This window comes from Diprion similis, chromosome 2 (assembly GCF_021155765.1).
Source record: "Diprion similis isolate iyDipSimi1 chromosome 2, iyDipSimi1.1, whole genome shotgun sequence".
Taxonomy (NCBI): domain Eukaryota; kingdom Metazoa; phylum Arthropoda; class Insecta; order Hymenoptera; family Diprionidae; genus Diprion; species Diprion similis.
In genome coordinates, this window is record NC_060106.1 from 15137860 (window position 1) to 15161483 (window position 23624).

The following is a 23624-nucleotide window of genomic DNA, read 5'->3' on the forward strand; positions in this document are numbered from 1 at the left end:
AGTCCTATCAAAACTCCTATCACCTTCTCCTGCCTCAACTGCAAGGAATTGACAATATTTTGTTAGGTTAAAAAAAGAATCAGTTCCAATACGCCAGTATTTACTATATTGTTTTTCACTGAAGCTCAAATGGAATTAGCTATCATGAATAAGATGCTCTCATTTTCCGTTATTTACTTTTAGCTGCCGTCGCATATGAATGACGTGTGTTCCCAGCTAATGCCGTGAACTCGTATGATAACATTTTTTTGCTATTCTGTAGGATATACTATTGCCTTCGATATTATAGTGTGTGTTTCGTAGGTTAAAATTATCACGTTATTACGGTGAATAATCGTCAGAGTAGAGACGGAATTACGCAATTTCGTATAACAATAGTCTGCTGTTATCGTCACTGATAGACATGTATTTGAGCCATAATTCGTCTGTGGCTACATACGTATATGGATAGCCATAATGGCAGATGGCGTGTTACACAGGTTGCAGCCTGTGGTAGAAATGCCGGCGCAGAAATAATGTTAGCACAGTAGGTACAGAAGTATGGTAACCAGTGCGACTCATGATTATGTACGCAATACGGTATAACATATCTATACTACACACGTAGAAGTGCCGCGTGTATTTTTAGCATATTGTGAGGGAAAAGGTAGCGATCGTTTCTATCAAATATGCCCGTCGTTGGACTGGTCGAATCAATGAAAATTGAATACATTTTCGAATCTCATCGTTTCAGCAGATTTAAATATAAATCCGCCAATTTCTACCCAAGTACAAATACGACGAAAGATAAAGGCTGAGGAGGGAACTTGAGATAAGTCATGAATTTCAGCAGCATAGAACGCCGTCGTAATGATTTAAAATAGCGAACGGGACTCAGGGCGCCATCTTGGCACGCGCCATCTGGATAGCGCGAGTGAAAAGTTTACGGTGGCAAAATATTGAAAAAGTGTTTGAAAACATAAATATTTCCTTGAAATCGGGTATTGAGAAGTGAACAAAATATCTATGGACGATCGCCTGATACTGTATAATATACAGAGTTCTATTCTTCTCACCATTGATGTATTATGGCTATATTTGAGAAGACCTAACCTCGGCAAAGAAAAATGAGTGCCTCTGAGGAGGGTATGATATATTTTGCCTACCAAGGCGACGACGATGACGATGATAGGGGTAGCAATTTACCAGAAGGATCTACCGACCAATTGGTAACTTTGAAAGAATCCAAAGAAAAGCCCGATGGCACGACTAGGGACACCGTCACTGATGCCGTAACAGACCACGACTACATCGATCTCATTCAGGATAAGCAAATTGACCAATTGTCTAACATTGAGGATGGAACGATAATCATCATACATGATCAAGACGAAGTTGACGAGGCTGATGCGCCGAACCCTGTGGCTGCTGCTCCGCCTAAGGAGCAGCAAACATTTTCTCAAATAACAAATTTATCCCAATTAAAGAAAGTAACGCCTCGATTGAAGTTGCCTAGTTCTGAGCAGAACTTGGTGAAGGGATTAGCCGAGTTGAAGAAAATGAATTCACAGTTACGAGATAAACGAACTGCGGCGATATTAGACGAGGCTAAACAACAGTTGAAAAAGTATTGTCGGACTTGCGCGGGATTGAAACTGCCATTGGTAGATATATTCAGCGACAAAGGTATGCAGATGCGACTTAATCAGCAAATGAAACATTTGGAGGACATAGATCAAAATGATAGTTTATCAACGCAAATGTGTATGGACTGCATATGCGATTTGAAAATGAGTTACAAATTTTTCATGCAAATCAAAAAGGCAGAGTTTAAACTAAAATCTATGTACACGGCGCTAAGCGAGCCCTTGGGTAACGAACGCCCCTCTTCGAAAGAGTTACAGTCTAGCGAAGCGAGCAAAATTATCACTTGGAATACCCCTACAGTAAAGATTGAAAAAGATGTGCATACTTATTCTAAGAAAAAGACCAATAATACCGTAAGCGGACCCAAGTCTGTTGGACTGCCGAAAATATCCTCATTTCGTTCACTGCGAGAGAATTCTAATGCTTCAAAATTGCCCCCAATTAAATTGAAAGAGGAACCATTATCAGTTTCAGAAAATGAGGGCACACCAGATAGATTTGAAGATGTCACAGATGCTAATCGCAACGACGACAATGAATCAATCGAGGAATTCGACCCAGAAGATCTGCCGTTACATGCGGATAGCTCTGAATATGATGGGTCTAATGACGAACGTGACCAACCTGAATTCCAGAACGTGAAAAAAGCTCGTACTGAGTCCGAATCACAGAAGGGAGAACTCTCGGCGACCCCTATGGTATATCAATATGACGATACAAAGAAGGCGTATGTTAAATACGAGGCTGGAGATAGTACGGAAACTCTGCGCAACCCAGCAAAACAGGTAATAAAAACAGAAACTGAAGAGGATTTAGGTGATTCAAAAGAACAGCCAAACATTTTAAAGAAAAGGATTTCGGTGCCTCTTACATCCAAGTCAGTCTTGGATGCTGTAGAAACAGGTCTTTCGGTAGACTTGAATAGTTCTACCATCTCAGAAAAAACGCTGCAAAAGTTAAGCGTGAATCATCCGCTGAGTATTGGTACTAAAGACGAAGACGGAATTATGTATGTAACGGTTAAAGGATCAAAGCCGAATGAATTGTTATTAGTAAAAGTTAAAAAAATGGACAAACCAGGAGAAAAGACCGAAGATACAAATCTCTCCCATACAGCTATTGATATGAAACCGGTAGACAGAATGCTGAAAAAGTATGAAGCATTGAAAATGAAAGAAAAAGATTTGTTTTCCGATAAATTTCGAAAACCTGACATCAGAGAGCAAATAATAGAGGAACAAATAGAAGAATATAAAAGAAGAAGAGAACAGGTTCTAGGCTCCAATAGCGCGATGATCGCCGACAATGGATCATCAAAACCAATCAAAACAGAAGGGAAATCGACATATCGCACATATTCTCAAGATACTAGAGATGAAAATTCTACCATAAAAATAAAAGAAGATCCAGCTGATTTGGAGGCACGTGAAGAAAATCCAGGTAACGAAGAGTTCAAAGCAGATGGCGAAAAGTCTGACGAGTGCCAGTCATCGACCGACAGACCGTACCCAAGTTCTGAGGACTATTTGGCTAGGTTGGCTCGACTTGAACAAAAATGGGAAGAGGCTAAACAGAAACGAGAATCTTTGCAAAAAGAATTTGACGAATCGTGCATTGAGGGTAACCAGGAAAAATTGGAACGAATATTAGGAGAAAAAGACAAAAATTTAAAAGAGTTTGAGGAGTATTTGAAACAGAGAAAAATTGTGATAAATAGATTGAAAGATGAAGATATCATATCACTGTACGAGAATAGGCACAACATGGTGATAAAAGAAGACGTAGAGATGTCGCAGGAGTCTGGTGATGATTTGTTTGTTATTGAAGAAACAATTCCCCTTGAAGATTATTTGGAATGTGATTATTGTCCAGCTACATTTCCTTTTGACGATGTGCTCCAAGAACACATGAAGACGCATGATTACAAAATACTGCACTATTGTGAAGACTGTAACACAGAATTCTCAACTAACAAGGCAAGAAAAAATCACAACATCACGTGCATGCAAAAGTTGATATGCAAATACTGCGAATTGATGTTAGATTCAAAGGGTAAAAAACGACAGCATGAACAGAAGCATTGCGACAGTATGTATGGCCAGCTATGTGATTATTGTGGGGAAAAATTCAAACATCAAGGAACGCTGGATCAGCATATTAAAATGCAGCACATGAGCTGGGAAAAAGTATATCAGTGTCCAAAATGTCCTAAAAAGTTTGCATTCAAGCAGAAGTTAAGCTTTCATGTAAAATCTGTCCACACAACATTGAGAGCTTTTCTCTGTGAGGATTGTGGCGCAGATTTTAAAAATCCTGCAAGTCTACGGCACCATAGAATTCGCAAACATCAGCCTGTGGGTAACAAAAGAGAATGTACGGTTTGCCATAAACTGGTGCCATTTTATAGTCTGTCCAAGCATATGCATACACACAAAGCTTACACCATACAATGTCCGCACTGCGATAAGATGTTTAAAAACAGTTCAACGCTGAAGCAGCACGTTAGAATTCATGAGGACCAAAGACAATATAGATGTGATATTTGCGGCGTAGGATTTAATCGAAGAGACGGTTTAAGACTGCACATGAGAGTGCACGAGAAAACCGATAGTCGGGGTTTAAAGGAATGCTCGTGCCAAGTGTGCGGCGAGAAATTCCCAAATCATTCAATGCTTGTGATTCATAGAAACAGGGTTCACAAGGATGGAAGACAGTACACCTGTCACATCTGTAACAGATCAATGATCTCACCTCGGTCTTTGGAATGGCACATGTCGCACATCCATAATCAGGCTCTTCCTGGTGAGGTAAAGTCGGATCCGTTAGCACCTACTGAAAAGAAAAGAGTAACTTGTTACCATTGCGAAAAAACTTTCAAGACAGAAATGATTTTGCGTACTCACATTAAAAATACGCATGTTAAAAAGGATCCTATGAAATGCACCGAGTGCGATGAGGTGTTCACGTCGGAGGTCAGACTGAGACACCATATGATGGTGGTACACAACAGGCTCGAAGGAACTTTGCCATGTCCGCATTGTCCGAAAAGATTTGTTAATCAACTCAGATTGAAAACGCACATGATCTCACATTCTGAAGAGAGACCGTACACCTGCGAAATATGTGGTTTCAATCTGAAAACAAAAATTCAGTTAATAAAACATCATCAAAATAGACACAGTGACGAAAGACCATTGCAATGCAGATTTTGTCCATGGAGGTGCAAACAAGTCAGCGCTCTTGTTTGCCACGAAAGAACACACACTAATGAAAGGCCGTACGCCTGCAGTGTTTGCAGGCAACGCTTCAAGTACCTGGGCGACAAAAACAAGCATGAAAGAAGACACGAAAGTTTAGGAGGATCAGGTTTCAAGAGAATCGTAACAGGCAGAAATACAAAACAGCCAAAAATACAAGCAGTCGAACTTACTTCCTGCTCTGAGCAGGATCAGGAAGACTACGAGCAAGCTCAAGCTCATTATGGTACTGAAGATCAAACCGATGATCAGTTTGCGGATGAAAAGTTGGAAAAATACGAGCCAGAAGATATGGAAGAAGAATATGAACAGGCATATGATCAGGTAAGATAAACAGATTTCTTTGAAAAAATTCAATGGAAATTGTATACTAAGGCTATTTTATTTTTTTACTTTTGGCGTTGAGTTAGATAAATTAAATTTATAACTGTGATACTTACTCATTAATGTTTTTTTTTCAAACATTTTCAGGACTATGAGACATCAAGAGAAGCTTCGGAAGCAGCGGAAGTTATAATGAACATGGAAGATGGTACGGTATACACCGAGGAAGTGACTGCGGAGAACCTCGAGAATGCGGAGATTATTACTGACGAAATGACGGATCAAATTCTGCAGTCTGGAACAGTTGTACATTTTCAGCAGCAAGTTGATGCTGGAAAAATTCAAGTTATTCCAGTTATGTTATCTTTGCCAGACCTAACTGATGCCAATTCTGAGGTTAATCTTGCTACAGCTTCTATTATGTACAATGCCAATGAAGATGGAGTCCTATAGAAGCGTACGACCCGCAGGCTTTTGAAGCAAGAAATACGACTCCATCTTCGTTGTCAATGCTCAATAAGTGAATATTACCTATTAAATAGGTCGGGTGAAAATATACAATACAGAATACTTACAGTTTTAATGTTGCAAATTTTTTTAGTGAATTGAATTTCATTACATTAGATATGGAACTGAATATCAAACTTGTACTATGTAGGTATTCTTGTTTTGTTCTTCACAATGTCTGCGCCACTTTCAATTCCATTCGGTTGTAAATTTGTTCAGATTATTATTACGCTCGCTGAATGTAATGAAACAGCATACACATTTATTTTATTTAAGACGACTGAACTTATTTCTCCGCAAACTTTGCGCGCAATTCTAAGTTTAATTACAGATTGTTAATAATTATTTAGCAGCTGTAGTAAAGGTGGTTCAAAATTTATCAATTATTTTAATGTTTTGACTTTAGTCGAGTATTGGTAACAGTGTTGTTAAACATATCTTCTTTTCCTTTTTATTCAAAGAAAGGCATTCGTTATGCTCTCCTCACAGCCGATAAAAACAAGAATTAAATTTTCCTGCAAATTATCAGATATCCGGTGAGTTGCAAAAAATCGCCTTCTTTGTAAATATTAAGTATTTGTAAGCAAATGTTCGGTAAATCTATCAAAGATGTGTAATCTGAATATTTACTAATAATTTTTTGGTAGAATTACTGCTGAAACATATTGAGATAGTTACTTATAATATATTGATAAGCATGCCTACTGTGCATATATTTCGGCGAATACCATACCTATGTATTGTAATAAATATAATGACGTCTAGTAACAAAATATCGTTGCACCATACATGAACTAGGTTGCAACTCGATTCATGATTAACATTTGTTTAAGTGCTGTCAGCAAAGTTATAGTTGATATGACAGGTTTAATCTTTGAGCCCATAAAGATGTTTATGCGCTACCTCCTTGAACAACTCGACTACTTTGTAGTTTTTCACAGGAAGTAGCACAGAAGTAAGATTTGAGGCATGTGCGCGTATAGAGACTTCATGTCTCGAGTAAGTTTGGCACTTGCATTTGGCTCGTGTGAAACTTTGCACTCTTCAAGAAATTCCTATTTAATGCGCACTGGCCACGAAAGTAACTATTGTTCAATTCTTTTCTCGAAACTCGATTGATGGAATCATAAACAAACGTTAGTAGCAACAAACTAGACTCATTATATTTAATTCGCCTAATCGCTGTTAATTTAGTTTCAAAACTATAATAAACTAAAATATTAGATAAAGTAATAAATACACTTGTGATTATCACTAAACTACACAAAAACACGTCAAAAGTTATTTGCACTTTGAACGAACTAGTATACACAGAGTTCATAAAAAAAATTTGATAGTAAAATATTGAAGTAACTTATATATTTCATTATTTTATATAACAAGTTAATCGTGGTAAATAGATCCAATATATTACATTTACATTGATTCCGTAATATATATTAATTTTAAGAATTATAAATATTAGTTACATTCAAATTTCGGTGAGTAATTTTACTCGGAAAGAATTGCATCCACATTCGCATACTGATCAAGTACCGCTAGGGTACATACATTCGGCTCAAGTTATAATTTGCCTTGACAAAGAAGAACAATTTTCCAATTGTACCCAAAAAAAATTTTGATGCAACAATAAAATATTTTCAAATACCTAAGTGATATTTATTTATTCCCATTTTTCGAATATATCTCAGCTTGTTTGTGTTCAGAGGAATATAAGTAAACTTCAAGATTTGAGAGAAACATAAGTGGACAGCAAAGTGGCGTAGAATCGCTGCCAAACAACGTTTTGTTAATCACATTATAAGATTGCATGTGTTAATAGTCAATACCGATAGCTTAAGTTGGATAGCTTCAACATCCAATCCTAAATTCCTATATCGGATGATATAACTTTGAAGTGTTCTAGGTACAGTTTGTAATCGGCATTATGACAACTGTAATAAATAATGTACAATATCTATTCTTAAAATATTACAATAACAACAATGATAATTAGCGTCCCCCTCCACTCAGAATAATACTTTACCGGAGTCACATTCTATGTAGTTTCAGCGCACAGCGTGGAATTAAGTAACCAGGGTACGTAATAACTGTAAATATAAAATACCTGACTAATATACATTATAAACTATAGTGTATAAATTCATAAAAAAGATATATATATATATTTATGTATAAAATATAACTATATCAATTGATAATCTGTGTAATATGCTAGCAGAAATAAAACTCGATTAAACACATATTTTTCAAAGCTGTCGATAAAAGTACTACATCTGTGTACACAGACATGTTGTGGTACGTTCTTGTAAAAGAAGATAAAATAAATAAATAAAATGCAAACTAACGAATGGTCCTGCGTTCTATACGGTATAAGGTGTAATTGTATATTTATATATACATGTGTATTATATGAGTGTGTTTCTAAAATAATCTTGATAACTTGAAATTGGTCTATAAATTGCGCTATTAAACTTTGCAGAATACGTTTCATATACCGACTAATATTATAGCACGTGCAGGATATTTTTCTTTGCGTTTCATTTTCTCCGCATTGCTATTACAAGACATTTTCTACAGGCTACCTGTGCGTCAGCAAAATTGTGATCATTTCTTATTTAAACTTTTATAGTAGTCCGCAAGGATCTTCCATGCTGACGGTGCCATGAATCCGTCTGGTGGATTCTCACCAGATTTCGCTAAACCTACACAGAAGAAACATTATAAATAATACACTGTCCAATAATTATTCTTTAACTTTATCTCAATTGCAGCACAAATTTATCCGCTGCGACTTTGCAAAGAAACAAAGCACCGATTTTGATCACTCACCCCGCATTCTGGTGCCTGAAATAAAGTCGAAGTCCTGTTTCCGTGCCGGGTCAAAGAATGCCATTTTCTTGTTCACAGTGTCGTAAGCGGCAACTCTGAATGGAATGATTTCCAAACTCTGCAGTCCCGGTGCCATGGATAGTACGCGCGCACCGTGTGTGGCATCGTAGAGATTTCCGTCGGGTGTCGCAGATTTGTCAGGATGCGGCATTCCAGCCGGGTCTCTGCCCACTATGTAAAAGTTTGCCCCCGTCGTCATCCGCGACTTGGCATGCCACTGCACCTGTGTGAAGATTGTGCGAAAAAATTGGTCATGAAAATTGATTCCCTTCGTTTGAAACGAGCAGCAACGATTCAGCGGATTTCAAACTCACCTCGGTTGGTCCAGCGTACATCATTGGACTAGGGAAAATGGCCAGGAGCGTAGCTTTGGGGTCGAGGACACCCTCGTCGAGAACAGCTTTGTGTTGATGCATCCTGACGGGTAACGGGACGTCGTCATCCTTCGTCCAGCCTCCCAGAGGATGGAGTAATAGAACCGGGTTCTTGAATCCTCTCTCCTCCAAGAGGCGTCTTTTGGTATCCTGTGAAACGTAGGATAGTAATTGATTTACATATTTCCAAGTCTCTAATTCCTTTTGCCTTTTCATTCGTCTCACCTGCATAAGAAGCGCGTGCCCATTATGAATGGGATTCCGCAATTGAAAGGCGAAAACAGCATCGGCTCCCATCTCCCGGCACTTTTTCCTTATCTCATTTGGCGTCAGTCTGTATTCGTCGAGGCCGTCGTTCCACTTTATTCGTTCCAAAGCCTCGATGTCTCCTCCGACTAGCCAGTCTCCCGATTCGTGGATCATTTTAATGTAAGGATGATCCCGATTGTTCGTACCGAACTGCCTGCTGCATCTCTCCTCCTTCCGGTGATAGTAGAACTCTGGTTTACGGAGAATCGCCACCACCCTTCCTTCGTACCTCAATGACAAAGCCGACGTACCTTCGAGCCGATCTTTGTCGGCTGTACTAACCGGTAAAACGATCGGTACCGACTGATTTATCTCCGATCCTTCTTCGACGAGACAATTAAAATGTTGGGCCTGAAATTAATCGGTTACGTAAGATTTTCACGTGGGTTGAAAAATTTTTCGGAAACTTGTCTCTAGAGTATTTTTAAGGGAATGAATTTGCGAACTTTGTGTAATAAAGTCTGAGCATGTATAAGCTGACAGTAAGACCTGAACTAAGTAGGTAAGAATGCGATAAGAGGAAAGAAGAAAAAAATTGCCGATATAACGAACCTGCAGATACTGATTTTCCCTCATGAAACCGGTAAGCGGGGCGGCCCATCCTTCAGCCAGGACTTGAAGCCACTGGAGATCGAGTTCGGTGATATTAATACTCTGCAGTGTTTCCGCTTCCGCTTTGGCATTGGCGATCCTCGGTTCCGGTACGAATAATTCGCGGATACCAGCCCCGGCTTTTGGTAGGGTTGGAATGATGCCCTGTTTCTCGAGGAACTCAACCACCATCGCCGTGGATTCCTCGACGGTGAGATTCTCCGTCGTCACGACGAGGTCGGGGTTCGAAGGGCGCTCGTAGCTCTGATCTATGCCGGTGAATCCCTTGATCGCGCCTTGTCGCGCCTTCTTGTACAAACCCTTGACGTCGCGGGCTTCGCAGACCTTGAACGGCGTGTCGACGAAGATTTCGAAGAACGGCAGATCGGAGTCCTTGTGTATCTGCCTGGCCATCTGTCGGTCCTCTTCAAAGGGCGACACGAAACTGCAGAGGCTTATCACCCCGCTATCGGCGAAGAGCTTCGCCACCTCGGCGACTCTCCGGATGTTCTCTTCTCGGTCCTCCTTGCTGAAGCCGAGGTTCTTGTTCAGCCCCGTACGGACGTTGTCGCCGTCTAAACCGTACGCGGGGATTCCGTAAGAGACCAGGAAGGCCTCCACCTGGAATGCTATCGAGGTTTTCCCCGCCCCGGAAAGACCCGTCAACCACACCGTGCATCCTCGAAAACCTCGGACTGCTCCAAGTGCTTGGCCACGTTTTGCTCGAGACACGTGATGCGCTTGGGCCGAGACGTTGGCGCAAGTCTGAAAACAAGGAATTCAAATTGCGCCAGGTTAATAAGGGAAATTGGTTTGATAGTAAAAAATTTACAATCGCGGCAGTTTTAATTCGCCGATTAATCTGAATGAATGTATATATAAGTGCTCTGGGGGTTTGTTAATAATACTGAATTGATCACACCTTAGATCTCGACTATATGTTGATTGCTGAAATTATTAATTACAATTTATTTACATATTAACTTAGGGTCTCATATATCGCAACAGATTAGGGATCTGAAATTGTTCGAGGAACTCATACGTTTCGTATGATGCATCAACAAATTTCGGTTGGAATAACTGTGCAACATTTTTAAGCAATACAGTACGAAGGTCTGGCATTATTTTAACGACTTTTGCTGTTATTACAGAATTAGGCCATGTTGCAGTTGTGCACACCGTCCAAGTTGAAAATTTAACAAATGGTTCAAGAAATGATTTTTTCGACGTTCCTGCAAAAGCCTCCATGTCCAGTTTTCTCGTGACCGTAAATTTCAATAATAATTCGATAATTATTTACAGACCTGTCGTACAGGATAGTTGACGTTACCCAACACGGGCCAAACGTACATTCCCATGGCTGTTTTTTCTTTATCAATTATCCGCCGAATCAATTGGAGTCAGAGGCAAGTTAAAATCTCGATAATCTTTCGTTATTAAAAAAACGTAGAGCTATTACACTTTTAATCCTTAATACAGCCGGCAATTAACACAGGCTAATATCAGGTGATCACAAAAATATCACGTGTGACATAACACAACACTCTTTAATCGCGGGATTACTTGAAATTGATGTATCACATATTATGCAATATATTATCAAAATAAGATTACAGTTCGGTGCAAAGCAATAATCAATGCACGCCGTTCAATCAACCAAACAATCGGCAATATTAAACAAATTGTGGCAATTGAAACCTCGCGATTAATTATAAATAATGTCAGGTACACAGCCGAGAACTAGGAGCGCGGATTTCTGAGTCGTACAGTCGGATCGAACTTACTCGAGCGATGTTGAGTAAGCAATGACGGGAAAGTTGGAAGAAAGTTTACTTTCTTTGCGTCACAGTTTTTGCGGACAGGGACTCGAACCGTTCCGGCCTGCGCAGCGTTTTAAACTGAGTTTGTATGTATTCATATGAATATTGAATTCAACCTTCCACGGAGTAAACTTTTTTCATGAGTGAACGACTCGTCTCTTCGTCGTATGTATTACATCGGCAAATTTACGAATCGAGACAACAACACATTGTAGGTAATATGCATCTTATTATCTTTTATTTGTTCTATTTTACGCTTCAGCTGTAATGACATAAGATATTGTTGGAATGTCGCGAAATCGATTGTCAGCACTTGGCCAACATGTTTTTCTCGTTCACTTGAAGACGATTTTTTTTTCACCTGATCAAATTTCTCTTTCATCTCGCTAGTTATTTAATTATGTGCACACGTCTTTGAGAGAGAAATCTCACATAGTGTCATAATATGAGCAATGAAAAACGCGGAATTATATTGACAAGGGATGATCAGGACTGCAGTATTAGATATAGATTGTAAATCATAGGATCAACTTTCCAACCGCGATAAATGACTTTCATTTGACTCATATGCATTATACACTTATATACACGAGGTTCAACTGCATGCAGCAGCAGCTTATTGAAAACAATTTGTTGATACAAATAAATATCGAGTATTAGACTGTATTATTTATACAATATAGATATCGAGACTATAAATCGCTATATCAGTTGTAAATTTTTTTTCATGACGAACATGTGATCGTTCTGTGAGAAACAATTGAAACAGTAGAATTAGAGCAGATTTTTTCAGGTAACATAAACCCGCCGCGATCAGTAGAAAAAGAAAATGTTATTCCGAGAAGCAAATGCAGGCCATTCTATAATTGAGAAAGCGAGTATAGAATTGACTAATAATTACCAATATAAGAAACAATATCTGGTGCGGAACTGCTGCTGATAACCTCGAACAATATAATACTGTTCTGTAGTACTGGACAGTATAAACAACTGATAATTTATAATATAACCGATATATGCATAAATTTTCGAATAAACTAAGTTAACAAAAAGAGCTAACTAACTTAACTAATTGCCAAGTACTACGGGAATAGTAGAACATGTGTGTAGATATATTTATGTTAATTATTCACGAGAGACTGTGTATAAGAGTAAAGAACAGGTAAGACTTGTAAAATTTAGTTTTTTTAAACTTTAGTTTCAGGAGATATTAAAAAACAACGTAAGCATATTATAAATGGCAGCATATCTTGTGTTAATTTTGGAGTATTAAAGATCTATTCTACGCTACCCACGAAGGTTGTAGAACAGTTGTACACGACACATTTGCTGCTTATAGAAATTAGCAGAAAAATATCACCGAGTGAGTGGAAAATAATTTATCATATTTATTGAAGTGGTATAATTTGTTGCTTCCATTTGACCACTTATACTTTTGTGACTATGTTTTCCAAGATAAAGTTTGAACAGCTTTTAAATATACGGAATCGAGATCTGATATTTGATAAAAAATATACACTGGCAATCATTACGCAACAGCGTAATTCATGTGTAAAGTAATATCTGTTATTTTGTGAAGAAAACACGTGTAAAAGCGGTTGTAGAAAAAAAAAGTGTATAATACGAACAACATTTAGAGTATTTAAATTGATTTCACGCGTTGGTTACGCGGTCGTAATAAAACTGCAATGCCTTCTTTTTGTTAATCCGGTAACTGTAAGGGTCATAGTTACGATGTTGAATTATGGTTTTTATTGTGTAATTATATTTGCACGAATCGCATGCTCGAATTCACAGCGTGGTACTCTAATTTGCAGTTAATTTCAACGCAAGGCGACACACAGTTGCAAATATCAGTGAACTTTGACGTATTTTGGCTCAAAACTGTACTTGTACGGTGATTTTTTCTTGGCTTTGAAAATTGAATTTTTTTTTATTTTTGCGTAACGATATTGAGTCGGTATTTTTCTCAAATAAATTTAACACACGTAGTATACAATTAACGTTATACACCTAAAATTATGAGATATTGTTAGGGCAAAATTGACAAATTTTTTTATTCAAACGAACGAGTTCTTTTCTCTCACACTCGGCTCAATCAATCTGCGAAAACCGTACAGCGTCGTTATCGCTCTACGTATACGTTTCGTACATGTGCAACTGCTCGATCCAATGACCCGTTTTACTTGCAATGCATTGCACTTTTTCTACCGTATACCTACTTTACATGTGCAAAGAAATAGCATCAAATAGAGCGGCTTATTTGCAATCTTTACGATAATTCTTTACCCGTAAGCCACTGTATTTTATACCATAATATAGTGATATTTTGTAAAACTGTATTTTTAAAGTCGCTTGTGTTCGTTTGCTAGTGACAATTATCGGTCGTATATGAAACAGTTCGTCAAGGTCTGTATGGTTAAAATGATACGCAAGGCCCATCATTACTTCAAATATTTAACATATAACCGAGTCACATATATTATCTAAATAAAAACTTCCACCAGCTGTTTTTGCTAACTTTGAGAAATTTCGATTTATCAATGATCGAATCTGACGATTGTAGATCCAGTTTGTGCATGTAAGAATTTAATTCAGGAAACCGATTTATAGAGCTGCATTGAAACAGTAAAATCAAAGTCTTTCACAGAATGCGAATGTAACATCGCAAGAAAGCGTGAAGTAACTCGAAAAGTTGGAGAAATTGACAGAAAGTATTCATCGTGGTTTATTTTGCAATGGTGCCATAGTTTTAGTACCAAATTTTATATGGGTACAAAAAAAAGTTGAGTTTTATGATAAAAACGCAGGCTGCGATTCAATTTGTTTGAATAAAAATGGAGAATGCTGAAAGAAAGTGAAGCAAGAGAAGCGGTTCTCTGACAGTCTCTGATCGAGAACAACAATAACAACGTCACAAACTGCATATCGCCGCATTATAGGTACAGTTATATCTGACAAAACATTCCAATCACCTTCCTGCGACTCACTTTGTACATCTCGCCATTGGGGGTGAAGTGTCTGCGGATCATTTTCTCAACTTCAGACGCAGGCTGCCCCCAGTGATCTTTGGTAAATATTTATGGATTTCCGTCTTTTAGCCCGCCGACCACCGGTTCGTTGAATTCTCGCTACAGGCGACGTTCTGATAGTTTGGTATAAAAAAAAAAAAAACTTTCGAAAGCGTTTCAAATGCGTAATTAGAAAAATGCAACGTTCGTTCGAAGTGATGAATAGCCAAGGAAACGAGCACGTGTGAAACTCATTACCGAGTGTCTCCGGAGGTGTAACTGGGGTCGAAGTCGTACGAGGGCTCGAATATATATCGAGATTCGAAAGGCTTAACGGTATCACGCGAATCAGGGGTTGCCGGCGATGCCCCACCACCGACCTGTTGCGCGTTAAATTTTTATACCGCGACCCTGGCAGCACGTTTGCGTCGCGAAAAACTTTGGGAAAAAGCAGTCAAGGTTCAACAGCGCGGCACTTGCAGTACAACGTGTAATATAGCTAGAGACTTATGAGAGTTGGTTCTAATCGTTATCCGAGTCAAAGCCGAGCCGATGAAACCGATTGCCACGTGGAAGAAGGGGGCGGAGTATCGCGGAAAAAAAATTCGTCTTGGTCATGTCGCGGTGTTAGAATCAGTGAAGGAAGTGGGTGGAGTATTGTGGAAAAATAATTCGTCTTGGTCATGTCGCGATTTTAGAATCAGTGGGGACGCGGCACGCGGACTCAAGACATCCACCTTCGCGAGGTCATAACGAATCGCACATTCTATCCGAGTGAGTGATACACATGGCATTCAACTTTATTACATACTTTATTTAAACCTTTTTTGGTGATTATTGTAGGTGAAAAACCGCGGACATTCAAGTTCACCGAGTATTTTGTACAACAAAAAGTAGACAATAATTATCGCGGATTTATTTCCACCTCAACGTTAAGTAAAATCATACTGTAATGGTAATGGTGTTACATAATAATGAAAAATCGGAAATACATAATATTCATTCGTGACAGAATTAATTGGATGAAAAAGATGAAACGTATTCTACATAAGGATGTCAATCAAAATTCTTGGGATAAAAATATTCGCATTCATACCTTTGGTTTTTTAATTAAAATAATAATTACACTCCCTGATGATACACTTAATGAAATTTTAATAGACCACCGCTGGCGCAAATTGCTAACTTGTATTCACTAATATTATGTGAGCGAAATCGCCATCATAAAAGAACTTTTCCTCACGGTATTATTCCATTTTTAAACAGCGATAATTTTTAATTACAGTAACGCGCTGTATATAATTTTTACCGTTATACTTATCATAAAAACCTTCAATCACCGTACACGTACGCGGACTGGACTCGACGCACGAAAACTAAAAATTTAGATGAAATGTTCACTTCAGCGACGTCGACTCTGATACAGAGACGTTGAAATGCGGAGATCTGAGGCATTTGTCTGTTCGATGTTGATAATCGAGTAACAGGCAAACTAAAGACGACCCATTAATGATAACGCAGTGACGAATGAGAGAAACAGAGAAGCTTTTTCCCCGAGACCTTTGAGCACAAATAGTCGTGTATGATTCTATAAATGTAGTTCACGTCTGCAATGCACTGCATATATTGATTAGATTGGATTCGTTGCTCCATATTTAAGAATTACAATTATTCCTCGAATACTGATTTTTAGTCCGATATTTATACATTTAATGTATCATTTTTGTAATCAGTTTTTAGAATACGGTTCGAGGAAGTCTAAACAGTAAGAAATAAGATCACGGCCACATTTCGTTATCAGTTCTTTGAAAATAAACACAATTTAAGACTGGCGTAAGCGTGTGTGTTACATGTGTATGTATATATATATATATATATACGGGATTATTGTAACAATGCATTTTGGTCAATGGTTATTGTTCAATCGGTCCAGATAAGAGCCAATCTAATTGATAAGATCGAACGATAATTGTATCGTTATGCAAGGTACTTGAAAAAATTTCATCTACGATTCCCATCAATAAATCCAATTATACTGTATCTCGACAATCGTGGCGCTCCCGAAACTGTATATAATACATAACATGGAAGATAATTTATAAATATATGTAGACGTCGATGAACAAAGAACAAGAAGAATGATTCCAGCGATAAAAGAATTGGAATAAGTAAATCCAACGAATTTTTCCCCCTCAAGACGTGCGTTATTGTTACCGTATTCCGATCAGTATTGACATGGTGAACGGATTCATAAAGTATAACAATTCAGAATCCAGACGGATTGAACATAATAGTTTTTTGCAAGTTCGCAACTTGTTTATCACCTTGAATATTCATTTCTCAACGATGCAAGTTACGATCGTTCATTTATTTTGCTAACGTCGGGTAAAAAGTGTAGAATGTGATTATAAGGAACGTAAACTTGCGGGGACAAAGGAACGGAAACACGAGTTACGTAATTCTGAGACAAGCGTAATAAACCAAGAATTTCAAAAATTGGAAGCAAAAAATCGAAGACAAGTCGCATGATATAAATTGGGATTTATGAGAACGAAATGTAGATAAAAAAATCATGAATAATAAACGCGACTTCGAAATTAAATTCTCGGGAGAGGCGTCGTTGCACAATAATTAAAAGTGCCGTATTATTTAGACGGCTTAGCCTGTCAAAATTAGCTAATCAACGAATTTTAAATTCGAATTTGAAATTGGAATAAGTTTTATTATATTCACTTTACAAAATTATTGTCATCTAATTTTCTGAGGTGACAAAAAAGTTGATTAATCAGTACTAATCAGCTAAGCTGAGAGTAAAAATAAGCGTCTGTCAAATCGTGATACTTATTTGGATCAACTTTGCAAAATAACTTGGCAAGCTCCGCATATTTTCGAATGATGTAGTATGTATTATTTTTTAACTGTACTCGGTACATTATTCGATAACATTAAAATTGGATTCACTCAAAAACTTCTCTAATTGTCAGCGACAAACGTCTATTTATCTGATATTTTGGTGAGAAGTTCGACTTGAAAAGGTAAAAAATTCATTTGCTTTAGAGTTTAGACGTAAAATTTTTTTTTCAGTATAGTTAGGTATATAGAATAATATTTTTATAAAGAAGCGTGAAAACATGAGCACTGACAACTTTTCAAGTTTCACCTCGTGTTCTTGACGATAGTAAAAAATAAGTAAAACATGTTAATTCGAATTGATTTGTTGCATACTCGCATAACGAGGACACGTTTTGTCATTCGGTTACAAACGCTATGCTTATTCTCTGCATCAGCTGCTCAAATACACGATTTCATTACGTATCGAATGATATGCAGGTACACGAAAATTTTATGACTTTTATGTCTAGACGAATGCATTCGTATCCGAATCTGTAAAAGCGCGATCTATAAAATAGACATTTCTCAATATACACAAAGATTTTTTGCACTATACCCTTCAGTTGTCAAGCAAAGTAAACTTTTGCTGTCAATTGGATACATACAGTATTTGGCGAATTGACGTTAGTTTGAATCTGTTATCTGCAGCATTAAACCAAATCACATCCGAATTATCACTGCTGAAATATGATCGCGTTATTGACCTATTTACCCAGTAGCTTTAATTGGACATATTACATTAACATAATCGCGGTGGTTCAGGTCATGAGATAATTATGTATTTTGGCAAATCATCACCACGACTTAATCATATTGTACGCAAGTTTATTACCTTTCTGCTAGAATCAGGAGAAATTTTTTTTTTAATTTAAAGAAAATTATATTCGCCTTTTTTCCTCCCATTTTTGCAGAAGCAATTTTTGAAAACGAGGAAAATCTCGGTATAAATTCTTAGGACAGTCGCCATTGGTATTCGATGATTGGGTGCTTCTTAGGTTCTAATTACGAGCCATTATTTTCAAAATTCAAGTTCTTCATTTGTTTTTTTCCGTTTAAGAAATATCAAATTACATTACCTACATCGTCATTTGATAGACATTTGAGAATTCTCTGCTAGTAGGAATAAAGTTTTCGTGTGAAAAAAGTTAAGCAGATGTTACGCGCTTATCGTCGTATTTCGCACTCACAACTCGTTCTTCGTCACTCTTATGTGAAAGCTTTTTCATTACGCAAGACTAAACAATCCCTCGCGCATCATGTGCACACTGATTACCGCCTCTCTCGTTCTCAGAACCCTGATCATGCAGTCTCCTTTCTGCTCTCTCAAAGTCACTTCCCATGTACCTTTCAAACTGTACACTGTACACATTACTGATTGCACTTTTTAAAGTAAAATTATTTAACAAGGTGTTTGTTTCATTCATCCTAAAAACATGATAGCTTTTCAAAACTTTTGACTCCTATTGATTTTGAACGCTATTCGTAACAGCATAATTATCGACAGAATTCACGCAAGGATTTCCTCGCGAAGGCAATGAATACGAATAGGGCATTAATTTGCAAAATCTGTATAATTTGATACGCGAGTTTCCAGACCGTTACGTATATGATTCCGGTCTAACGGTCTCACACTCTCATTCCGAATATTTATCATATAATATAACATACCGCTGGTCGTCTTTTTAGATTGTGTGCGTAAATATTGTATGCGAATAGTGAGGTGCCTATCGAGTGGCTATGGCTACGTGCATTTACGCACGCATTCAGAAACAGACGAAAAAGATTTTTACATAAACGTTATATAACAAGAGAGTCAGTTGCCGCTTTTTCCCAACCATGAGTAAAGTCAGAAGGAAAATAATTTCATTAACGCAAATTATGCGCGGAGCGGAAATTATACTCAACTTATTCAAGGCAGAAGTGAGTTTTTCAAATGCGACATTATTGGAGACATTCAGTTCTTTGAGAAACTCGATACGATAAGCGATGTTTGTACGTGATGAAGACGTTTAAATTCGACTTATATAATGCACAATTTTAAGCAACTGCAAAGAGGAAAGGTCGCAGCTGTATAAAATATAATTCAAAACGCGGTATCCATATATTTGTCCTGTTCGTAATTTCTAGATAAACTGTAGAAACGATATTATTTCGCAGAAAACCGATCAGCTAACGAAAATACAATAATCGCTGTTTACTGCAAAGCAAATTACTGCAAATATCTGTGAGAGTACGTATTTATTACGGTCCAAGTCCAAACTGCAGATATAAAATGAAACAATTTCCAGTAGTGAGTTGTTGTTGACAAAGAAATACGAGTCTATCAGACTAATCCACAATATTGATATTAATTAAACCGTCCAGGTTGAACAACAAGGTAGGATTTGCAGAATGCGCCAATGAGCTTCGCGAAGCCGGAGGTTTGCTTAAACGGACCATCAGATCAAGAATTAAATAATCGTATTATAGAGTTTACGATGAAAGTGACCGTGTATTAAACTCAGGCAATAGAAATACAACGGGATACTAGAAATAATCCTACAATAACGTGATAAGCTAGATAAAGATTTATTTCAGCACCGTTTGTTTATCGTTTCCGCAAAGATAATTCGAAAATCCGAATTTTCCGAGAGTGATACGTATGTTATTATATAATAATATCATAATAAAATTTCTTACGTGACACCAGCTTTACGCCGGCTTAGAAATTATCTCATAAAAAAAAAAAAATATCGTGCATAATGCATCATGCTTTCATCAAGATAGCGAGACTGGAGTTAGTAGCGTTATTGTAACGAATGTAAACTATTTTCCTAATCTTACAATGATTTTTAAGGGACTAAGATTTCGAAATATGAGTACGTTTACGGTTTAACTAGATTTCAGACAATTCCAAAATCGCGAAATACCGTTTTCTCCTCAGCGTGAATAACTACGATAACGTCACTAAATTCAATATATGATGGAAGATAGCGAAATTCACTCGGCTCGACGAAAATTGTTCAAGTTCTCAACTTGCCGTAAAATTAAGGGGGCACATACACCTTGAATAAAGTGAACAGTTATGCGCATGGATTTCACCAACAAAACCCAGCAATCAGAAAATTCATTCAGAATTTTGTTCGACAATCAATAAACATCGTGATTAGAAGTACTGTGCTTAAATATGGACTGAAAAAAAATTATAAAAAATGATCGAATTCCGAATATTGTTGGTGGAATCCACCCGCATAACTGTTTACTTTATTCATGCAAAACCTAAATAATTTCCAGGGCAAAGATGACCCTAAACTAGGGTGAAACTACAATAAATAAAATTTATTCTCCTATCAACGTGTTCCTTTGAAAATGACCTAGAATTTATTACTTTAAGGTGCAATGTCCCCTTAAATTCCGTTTCAACTTGACCTAGATATATGCAGGTATATGGAATTTCAGTGTTTCAAGTCTAACCGCCATTACATGTATACGTTCGGCACATCAAAATTAGACGCTTACAAATACTTGTAGACACGTAGAGAGAGCCGGATATTTAACTTCGGTATTTTTGACATTCGCTAAGTATACACACCAGAGGCGCGGGACAACATTAGAAAGACATAATTTTGAAAGATTACAATAAAACTAAGGAAAATTATACAGCAATGAAGATATCGCTCTTTGGAATCTTGTCATTGCCAATTAACGCACTGGATTCATTTGGATAACGCGTTTCGCATTGTCTTGCATTTCATATTATCTTCCAATAAGTGAATATTATTGTTAATAAAGGTAGAGTGACTAGCGTTTCATTCAATCGAAGACGTTTCAGTTGTTCTTGCGTCGGTATAAACAAAATGTGGTATCATTGCCGGTGTAGGTTATTATACAGTAATAATTTTCAGGGCTCTGTCCACAGTTGTGATAATACAGCGATTATTCATACGTTGCTTTTGTTTTTGTCTGCTATCGACGAGGTATAGTCGATAATCGAATTGACAAAGGCTGTAAGCACCTGCATACAAAAATTAAAATAAAACGAAAAACCCTGTTTTCTCTTCGCTGCTTAGTTATTTATCGCTTAAAGTCGTTCGTGGAATTTTCTTTTCTTTTCTTCGGATAAGGAATGAAAATTACAGACTTTTTTCATTTTCCTTTTCAATCACTTTCACTGAAACTGTAGACAAATATGGAAATTTAGAAAGCCAAACTCCACGAACTGTTTTATATTGATATTTGATATCTATACTGAAAAGTCTCTTGTTTCATAGACAAGCAGAAGATACATTCTATCTTTCTTATTTTTGACGATCAAAGAGACACGTGATACGTGATAAATAAAACACGTGACGTTGGCATTCCCACGGATTTTATTATCAGTTTAGGAACATGAGACGTGGTTTACTTCGTGCAGAAATGCAACTAATAGTTTATAGAGAAAAACTGCAATTTGCAGTTGATATTTGCAACGTTATGAAACGAATTTAAATTTCATACAGCGGCAAGTGTAAGTTGTACAGATATAGCGGGTGATATAATTTGTTATGAAACTTGAAAAGAAGAGAGAAACCGTATTTCTACAACCAGCGTGATTGTCGGATTGTCGGAATTTCTCAATACGGTCTTGGGTCTAACGGTTAAGATAAAAATGCCATGTTCGGAAGAACACGACCGAAGGTTTTCCCCTCTTGCCTCTTGCCATTGAACTTGGATATTACGAGCAGGTGCGACCCAATATGAGTACAAGACAGCTAATTACTACGGCAAAGGTGGTCTCTGATAAGATAACGAAACGCCTTATATGTAAAGAATTGAATATTTATCGAACGACTTTCCGAGTAGTTTCCAAGAAATTTTTACAAAAGATTGTCTGAATGTATTTGAACCCACATTAGCAGGTGCACAAATCCATGATCAAACTCGCACATTCCTACCACTTGAAATCTTATACCATGTGTAACATAAAAGTAAGAATTACAGGTGAATCGTAAATTTATTTAGAGTTGTTATAGCGATCGTGATTGAAAGTCGAAATTGATAAACGTGTGTAAAGTAAGAAACGCAAAGAGATTAGATTGAACAATAATAACGGAGCAGAACAAATGCCTGCGTTAGACGATTGGTGTTCCATGTGTCAAACTATGCCCTAGTAATTATATTTAATAACTGACTTACCGTCATCATTTTCTTTTTGGGTACGGCTGCTGTGTCGTTCGACATGACTAGGTCTGATATTCTGCATCCACAGACTTCGAACTTGGCTTAAATATCTCTGAGTCAAAATCTGGCCGCGTGGTTTGTAGTGAATAAATAAAAATAAGCGATTGAGAAGAAAGCTTGAAAGATCACTGTCAGCGCAGCACTGAATCGACGTACAACAATCAGCACGCACATGCGGCAGCTACTGAACTCTTCCGTATCGTCATTAGATGGATCAACGCAATTTTACACGCACAGGACACGTCATAGCCAACCACTCAGCGTTTCAAACCGAGTGTAAAATACGGTAAATGATAAGTGAAGCCGGTTCGGGTAGGGGGAGTCTGGGACGCTTGCAAAACGGTTGCATGCAAGGCCGCAGAATCGGAAACACGGTGCATTGGCATCGGCTCGTAGCCGGGATTCGCGTCGTTATCAAGCCGGCCACATCAGGCTTTCTGCAATTTCGTCTTTCGAAGCCGGCAGAAGATGCTGGGACAATGTAGTTTATGTCGCCCGGAAACGGGCGTGGTGTTCGATGTTTACACAAGACCCGTCGACGTTTGACAGCTCGCTGAAAAGCGGTGGCCACCATAACGGTGAAAAGCTCGCCGGTGGCGACATCTAGTTAATCGATAAGTAAGGAAAGAGAAACGCTTCGTTCTGCTACGCACAACGAAGTTCGTATCGATAGGTACGAGCTCGTTTATTCCCCTTTTAAATTTCCGGTATACCGCGGCATTCGAATTATTTGAAATTTTACTATTTAGTTAACGCGTCACGTGACAGACTTGTGGTCTTGTACACCCGGCGACTATTCTACGATTTTTGAATAGCTGCGGT

At 37.7% G+C, this 23624-nt stretch overlaps 2 protein-coding genes across 6 annotated transcripts; one reads left to right on the top strand and one right to left on the bottom strand.

Moving 5' to 3' along the window:
- The first annotated feature begins 513 nt into the window (after positions 1-513).
- Positions 514-6568, top strand: LOC124415918 (PR domain zinc finger protein 15-like). 2 transcript variants are annotated; one of them, XM_046896647.1, is made up of 3 exons: positions 515-1665; positions 2095-5207; positions 5355-6568. In XM_046896647.1, exons 1-3 carry the CDS (start codon positions 1107-1109, stop codon positions 5658-5660), a joined length of 3978 nt encoding a protein of 1325 aa, XP_046752603.1. In that variant the 5' UTR covers positions 515-1106; the 3' UTR covers positions 5661-6568. The 2 variants fall into 2 exon arrangements, with proteins under 2 accessions (XP_046752602.1, XP_046752603.1); XM_046896646.1 differs by having other exon boundaries at positions 514-5207.
- Positions 6569-7058: 490 nt separating this feature from the next.
- Positions 7059-23256, bottom strand: LOC124415927 (bifunctional 3'-phosphoadenosine 5'-phosphosulfate synthase). Of its 4 annotated transcripts, none has more exons than XM_046896673.1 (6): positions 22758-23256; positions 9842-10645; positions 9206-9640; positions 8921-9130; positions 8547-8829; positions 7059-8419 (listed from the first exon to the last, which is right to left on the bottom strand). In XM_046896673.1, the coding sequence occupies exons 1-6, from the start codon at positions 22800-22802 to the stop codon at positions 8322-8324; spliced, it is 1875 nt and encodes a 624-aa protein (XP_046752629.1). In that variant the 5' UTR covers positions 22803-23256; the 3' UTR covers positions 7059-8321. The 4 variants fall into 4 exon arrangements, with proteins under 4 accessions (XP_046752629.1, XP_046752630.1, XP_046752627.1 ...); XM_046896674.1 differs by lacking the exon at positions 22758-23256 and adding an exon at positions 14691-14882; XM_046896671.1 differs by lacking the exon at positions 22758-23256 and adding an exon at positions 14676-14882.
- Between the last annotated feature and the right edge of the window lie 368 nt (positions 23257-23624).

Bases quoted from the DNA above. Each gene is read 5' to 3' on its own strand.
- LOC124415918 (XM_046896646.1), top strand. From the start codon at position 1,107: ATGAGTGCCTCTGAGGAGGGTATGATATATTTTGCCTACCAAGGCGAC. The intron at 5,208-5,354 runs GTAAGATAAACA...AAACATTTTCAG, and splicing joins ATGAACAGGCATATGATCAG to GACTATGAGACATCAAGAGA.
- LOC124415927 (XM_046896671.1), bottom strand. From the start codon at position 14,732: ATGATCCGCAGACACTTCACCCCCAATGGCGAGATGTACAAAGTGAGT. The intron at 9,641-9,841 runs GTTCGTTATATC...GATTAATTTCAG, and splicing joins GGGAAAATCAGTATCTGCAG to GCCCAACATTTTAATTGTCT. The intron at 8,830-8,920 runs GTGAGTTTGAAA...ATCTTCACACAG, and splicing joins TGTACGCTGGACCAACCGAG to GTGCAGTGGCATGCCAAGTC.